This window comes from Clupea harengus, chromosome 6 (assembly GCF_900700415.2).
Source record: "Clupea harengus chromosome 6, Ch_v2.0.2, whole genome shotgun sequence".
In the NCBI taxonomy this organism is placed as follows: domain Eukaryota; kingdom Metazoa; phylum Chordata; class Actinopteri; order Clupeiformes; family Clupeidae; genus Clupea; species Clupea harengus.
The window spans coordinates 7,992,096-7,999,595 of NC_045157.1; the positions used below are offsets into that span (position 1 = coordinate 7,992,096).

Consider the following 7,500-nt stretch of genomic DNA (forward strand, 5'->3'; position numbering starts at 1 on the left):
CGCAAATGCAATTAATCGTTCAGCCCTAGTTTTGATTTGTTGTAAATCTTTGGTGTACAGTAAATTGGCCTTAAAACGCCCAGACCTCTGCACTGAGCATACACACAACATTTAGCAAGCGCATCACGTCATTGTGACCTTCTGGTCAACTGACCAATCAAATCAAACGAGAGGACTGACACTGAGGAAAGGCAACAGGACAAGTAACATCATATGAACGAATAATTAAACTCAGGGGGATTTGGTTGCGGTATAACTGCAAACCGCAAGGTGGCATTCCTTGAATACCGCGGGAAGTACATTTCTATACCACTGCAGCCCTACCCGGATACGGACATTGAGACATCTGAGAACAGATGGGTGATACGGGGAAAGAGAGAAGAAACTGCTGATGTCATGGGAGAGACTGTGATTTCTTCTACGACCACTACAATGACATCTGTGACATCACTGGCTCTCTTCTAACATCACTGTCTCTTTGGTGACTTCGCCATTGACATCATTATGACATGGAAAGTATGTGGAATATAGGAAAGTTCCACTGGATTTCATCATCTTCGTGCGTGTTTGTCTGTTTGAGAGTGTGTGTGAGTGTGTGTGTGTGTGTATGTGCAAGAGAGAGAGAGAGATTTAAGAGTGAGCCTAGGTAAACAACAAAAATGATGAAAGTGTATTCTTAAATGCTAAAGATTTGTGACTGCGTAGTCCTGACACACACACACACAGACACACACACATCACACACACACACACACACACACACACACACACACACACACACTCATGTATAAGTCTCTGGTCTTCATCAGAGTTGGATTACAGCATCAAGGCAAGCTGTAAGACGATGAGCCACATTAATCTCCCTCTCCTGCGCTTCTTTCTTTTCCTCCCCTCTTTCTTGTCTTCTTTCTCACACACCTTCTCTAACTCCCCCATTCCACCTCCTTCTCTCTGCGTCCCCATAAAATTCTTCTTCTCATGAAATGTTTCTCCTTCCTCTCTCGATCTCTGTCAATCATTCTCCATCCCTTCATGTCTTTGTGTTTGTGCCCTTTATTTCTACTTCTCTATTTCCTCCCTTTCTTCTTTTACACATTCTACCTCTTCATTTTCATCCATTTTTTTTCTCTGCCATCCACCCACCCCTCTCTCTTTCTCTCCTCTTGTTCTCTCTCTATCCATCTTTCTCTATCTGCTTCCCTCTCTTTCTTTCTGTTCATCTCTCTATCTATCTATCTCTCCTCCCTTTCCTTTCTCTCTCTCTCACCTCCCTCCTCATCCCTCTTTCTCTCTGTGTGTGTCTCTCATCCCTCTCTCTCTCCAGCCTCTCCTCCTAAGCTGCGTCCACTCAGAGGTCAGTCGTTGGCCGAGGGCGAGAAGCTGCAGCTGCGCTGTGAGGTAACCGACGGCAACCCGGGCCCCGCCTTCCGCTGGTACAAGGACGGCAGCGAGCTCAAGAAGAGCCGAGACATCAAAATCAAATCCAACAAGTGAGTCTGCATGCACACACGCATACGCACACGCACACACAAACACACACCACACCACACGCACACACACACACACACACACAAACATGCACCCACATGTGCACATACAATATGCAGAGATGCACATACACACACAAACATGCATACATGCACTAGCAGGCTAGTATACATTAAAGAGCATACATTACGGCTGGGCCATATGGACCAAAAATCATATATCAGTATTTTTACTACGAAGTGGGCTAAATGGTCAGTTGTAAGTCAAAGCCACATGTGAGCTTTTATTAAAATGTTGTGATCAAAATAAAATGCAAAGATAGACGCATTTGTTGTCCCTGTTTGAAAATATACAGATGCAAAACATGTCAATGAAAAATGGTATGAACTAAATAAACAAGTTCATGATGAGGTAAGATAGGATAAGAATCAGATCTTTTCAATAAAATTACATTTATTGACTATTGTTTTGCAGAACGTAATTTAACTGCAAGAATGATGCATTTAGGTTTTGATTTCATATTATGTTCTTTCTAAAATAATGGACCTATTTTAAGCATTCACATTTGCATAATATGATTAACAAGATCTGTTCTTTGGAAGGTATACATGTTTATTTTCTGAAATGTCTGGAGTAAGCCTAGGCCATAAACGCACTCACAAGAGAGTAATTCACCTTATTCTTTATTCACCTAACCGCAGACAAAATACTTTAATACTATATAAGTGTCATTCGGTATATTATGTCATTTGTAATGTCTGGTTAACATTGTTTGGAATGTCTTTGTTGTGAAAACTTGACATTTACCATGACAACATAACCTGTAAATGTCTTTGTTATGACAAATCGTACCACTGTAGTTGGGGTCAAGGGAATGGCGTCATGTCAGTTTTATGCACAGCCCTTCAAATAAAGTGTTAAATAAATAAACCCAAAATTTGCAGCAGGCAAAGCACCCGATTGCTTCCATTTTGTCCACATCTATCATGCGCTTAACCGCATTGCCTACAGTAAACACGACTGCAAGTGTCACCCAACATTTGCAGCAGGCAAAGCACTGCAATCATCTTCCATTTTGTCCATATCTACTATGCTAGCACTTAACCGCATTGCCTACAGTAAACACCACTGCAAGAGATGTATTTCACAATCATAAAGACATCTTAGCAGGTGAAGGGTTATGTTCCCCTGCCCCTGAAGGTGTCAGAGTAACATTAGTTTTGGCTACCCCTTGCTGGTGGCTTGGATTGTCTAGGTTTCTGTTTCTATTTTTCTGGCAGATAGGTGTCACCTGTGCCGTGTTGCTCACCTGAGGCTTGTCTGCTCTGCACTGTATATGGCGATCAGGCTGGCTTTAATAGTACAGCATTTTTTGCCGTGGTAACCACACCTTAGAGTAAGGCTGCGCCGGTTTAATGTGTTTCGGTGTTTTCCAGCTTTTCAATAAAACGGCAACATTTTTGGGACGAACTTTGTCTCTTTCCCTTTTATGTTGTGGTTGGTGTAGCCGGCCATAACAGAGGCTAATTGTCTTCTGTCTTTTTGAGAAGTACGTTCACTTAGAAAGGTGCAGCCCCTGACTGAAGTTGGCTTCTCTAGCTGACAGTCAGCTAATTTGATCTGTTGCTGGTGCCTAAGTTGACAACGTTTTGAGTTTTTTAAGCATGAAGTTAATGTTAAAGCTCAATTTAGTGTTCCGACAAAATACAGTTCAATTTCTAATAGCGATTGAGTTCACAGAGGCCCCTCTTGACAGGACAACGGTGGCCGTTTCCAGGCAGATATTTTGGTGATAGTTGACACATTAGAGACGGCATGAGAGACGGCTACATTCTGAGTTGTTTCGCGGCGAGAAATACACAGACGAAAGCTGTATCAAAAGATGGTAGGCGAATGGTTCACAGATGCGGCTGGACCCATACTGTTAGCTGGCTAGCTAAACATGCATTGATAAACACAAACGGAATCACCGCTTTCTTTTCTTATATTGGTGACTGGCAGAGGAAACACTGGTACTATGTAAAAACTTGAAAATTCATGACAATAGTTATATAGATACATACATTTAGTGTCTACTCACTTTATTGACAAGGGTCTGAAGTAGTCTTTAGGTGTATAAATATAAGTCAAAATCATTTAACTCTTTACATTTATGGAATCATTCCAGCCGTCAGCAGCCGTTACAGTGTAATGAAGAACTGCTGTTGTTGACCACCAGTGTTGGGGAGTAACGGAATACATGTACCGGCGTTACGTATTTAGAATACAAATTATGAGTAACTGTATTCCGTTACAGTTACAATTTAAATAGATGGTATTCAGAATACAGTTACATTGTTGAAATCAATGGATTACATGACGGTACTTCTCTGTTTCACGAGTCAAGACAACTTGATGCATTTCCCAGAAGCCCAACATGAAAACGAATGAAAATGAGCTATTTGCGTCATGATCAGTAGCTGCTAATGGAGTCGGAAGAGGAGCAGGTGCCAGAGCCGGCACAACAGAGCCAGGGCAGGAATGCTTTTCTATTTCACGTTAAAGAAAGAGAAGGGAGGACGTAATATAACTGTGCAGTGCAACCTGAGGACAGAGACAGGAGAGAGAATAGAGAGACAGGAGAGAGACAGGAGAGAGACGAGAGAGACAGGAGAGAGAGGAGAGAGACAGGAGAGAGAAGAGAGAGACAGGAGAGGGTGGCATGGCGAGTGTGAGAGAGGAGAGAGACAGGAGCAAACACAGACAACATCAGACTACATTGGTATAAACAGTAGTGTCGCCTTTGAAAATACATCGGTATACCTAAGTCGATATACCACCCAGCCCTAATACACATACAAATGAAAATGCATACATACACACGTACATACACACACACACACACACACACATACATTTATATATATATACATATATACACACACGCACATTCTTGGTTGTTGTTTTCTGCGCTGTTCAGCTTGGTATGGACTCTGAGTGTCTGTAGTATAATCATGTTTGCTCTTTGGTACTGTATGACTGCTGGTGTACAGTACTTCTTTGGTAAGCTGTGTCTATTCAATGTCTGCACTCTCCGTTGATGTAACTGTACAGTTGCTATGCAGTATCAGCACTATGTTGTGTGTGTGATTAACAGTGTGTGTGTGTGTGTGTGTGTGTGTGTGTGTGTGTGTGTGTGTGTGTGTGTGAGTGTGTGTGTGTGTGTGTGTCTGTGTGCGTGCAAGCACCCTCTCACACAGAGGGAAAACTGCTGACGTGCAGTTTCTAGGGAAACGGGATCTCTCTAACAGGATTGCCTTCCCTGCCTCCATGTCACTGTGAGTGTGAATCTGCTCTAGCTGTGGGTTCACACACATACACACACACACACACACACACACACACACACACACGCTGACACACAGATGGAGGCGATGTACATTCTCATGAGCAGGACTGGAGCGGCATGGAGCGAAGAGGTCAGGGTAACATGAGGACAGAGACTAGCCACTGCGGGTAGACGATTAGAGTGTGCTGATGTGTGTCTACGGTATGTGTGCTAGATTATTTAACTGTGTGTGTGTGTGTGTGTGTGTAGGTCTGGCTGTGTGTGTGTGTGTGTGTGTAGGTCTGTCTGTGTGTCTGTCTCTCTGTCTGTGAGGGCACCCCATTGTCCGCCCTGGGTCTTTAACTGAGACCGTTTTCACACACCCCTTTTGTCACAGCTGAAGCCAAAATGAACCTGTCCCGTAGAAAGCGCTTTTCCACCATCAAATGTGGACTAGTTTTATAGCTTCAGACTAACTACAGTCAGTCTTTCATGTTCCTACTCAAACGTGCCGTGACGACTGTGCGTGATCAGTCGGGGTGCCATGACGTCTGTGAGTGATCAGTCGGGCTGCCAAGCGGGCAGGATGTGGCAGCCCGAGAGGGGAAGCTTAACGCCGGATGGACGTTGTTGCCCGGGCGGCTCCCTTCCGCCAAGCAGGTAGTGGCGAGCAGACCGGAGTGGCTCTAAAAATACCCGCGTCTATTTATAGTCTGCGTCTGGCCTGCCGCAGGCGGGTCTGCAAAGCCACGTGGGATAACGGCTGAGCGGGCGAGCGGGCGGGCGTCCGCAGAGCGCCAGCGTGATGGAGAGATCACTGGAGCGCCAGTGACAACAAAATGGCAGCGTGCTGCTTCTGCTGAGAGCATCTGTCTCTTGATGTGTCTGACTAATGCTCTCTATCGCTCTTACTTTCTCTCTCTCTCTCTCTCTCTCTCTCTCTCTCTCTTCTCTCTCTTGCTCCCTCTCTCTCCCTACTTCTCTCTCTCTCCTCTCTCTTGCTCCTTCTCTCTCCCTACTTCTCTCTCTTTTTCTCCTTTCCTCTCTCCCACTCTTGCTCCCTCTCCCTCCTTCCTCTCTCTTTAACTCACTATCTTTCCTTCTCTCTCTCTCTTTCTCTTTCTCTCTCTTTCTGTCTTCCCCATTCTGCCTCTCCCTCCGACTCCCTATTACATTCTTCCTTTCTCTCATCTTCTCTCTGTCCCTAAACCGCTCCCTTTCTATTATTCCCTCCCTGTCTCATCCTCTCATCTCTCTCTCTACCTGTCTCATCCTCTCATCTCTCTCTCTCTACCTGTCTCTTTGTCTTTCCCCTGCTCTCCTTCTCACTCATGCCCTGCCTCTCCCTGTACCTCTCCCTCTCCATCTCTGTCTCTCCTCCACTCTCCCCCTTCTCCCTGGAGGTCTCTAACTGCCTTCTCGCCTGTCTTTTTCCCCTGCCTCCTCTGTCCCCCTCCCCCCATTGCAGGAAAAGCTCCAAGATGCAGATTAGTCGAGTGCGGCTGGAGGATGCTGGGAATTACTCGTGTGTGGCGGAGAACATACTAGGCAGAGACAACGCCAGCAGCACCGTTAGCGTGCACAGCTGTAAGAGCCCACCCGTCTCTTATTCACGTTGTGTTATTAATGTTGTGTTATTAACATGTTATTAATGTTTTATTATTGACGTGTTATTAATGTTTTGCCACCACGTTACCAACATCTCACGGTCCAGTCACATGTACGCACTGCATGGTGTGGCTCCAAATGGACATCCACTGGAGTTTCTGTTAGAACGTTTTATCTTATTCAATTCAATTCAATTTTATTTATATAGCGCCAAAACAATAACATTGTCTCAAGGCTCTTTAATTGTCTCGAGGCGCTTTATCTTATCCTCACTGACTTATTTTATCTTATCCTCACTGAGTTACTACAGTGCACTGAATCATTACACCATGTTATGACACCAGAACAACTGAAACCATAATAATAATAATAATAATAATAATAATGACTATAGCCTGCTGAATCAACTTCTGAGGAGGAGCTTTATTAGTTACCATTCACACTTAGTAGTAACCAACCACATCAATGTATGTCTTGTCATGCCTCCATATTTGTTAGTATTCGTCAGCTTTGTGACGCGCCACATCATCGTGATGACATCATAATGCAAGTGAATGTAAGTGAATCTGAAGGTTATTAACACGGCCCTGGCTGTGACACTCATCTGAAGGTTATTAACACGGCCCTGGCTGTGACACTCATCTGAAGGTTATTAACACGGCCCTGGCTGTGGCACTCATCTGAAGGTTATTAACACGGCCCTGGCTGTGACACTCACCTGAAGGTTATTAACACGGCCCTGGCTGTGACACTCACCTGAAGGTTATTAACACGGCCCTGGCTGTGACACTCACCTGAAGGTTATTAAAATGTATTCTCTAGGGTCTGGGCATGACCCATGGGGACCTTCTAGATAGGTACAGATATAGACATAGATACATAAAGATATAGATTTGGACATAGATAAAGAGAGCTTAGCCCTGACCTCTATGGGTGTTCGGGGGCATCCCTCCCCTCCCCTGTGAAATTGTTTTTAAATTCTGGCTGCTAAATGCTCCATTTCCATGCAGTTTGAGACAGAAACAGTAAGCCTAAAGACATAAAACATTCAGGGCTGTGGCCCCGGATGCCCAGGCCTAAAGACACCCTTGGATATA

General features: G+C 44.5%; 1 protein-coding gene across 1 annotated transcript in view; it reads left to right on the forward strand.

Moving 5' to 3' along the window:
- Nucleotides 1-7,500, forward strand: part of nrg2b (neuregulin 2b) — a 69,675-nt gene that overhangs the window by 42,935 nt on the left and 19,240 nt on the right. The window contains exons 4-5 of the mRNA XM_042707966.1: nt 1,325-1,490; nt 6,264-6,382. Of these exons, the coding sequence (XP_042563900.1) occupies nt 1,325-1,490; nt 6,264-6,382 (285 nt within the window). The remainder of the gene's footprint in view (nt 1-1,324; nt 1,491-6,263; nt 6,383-7,500) is intronic.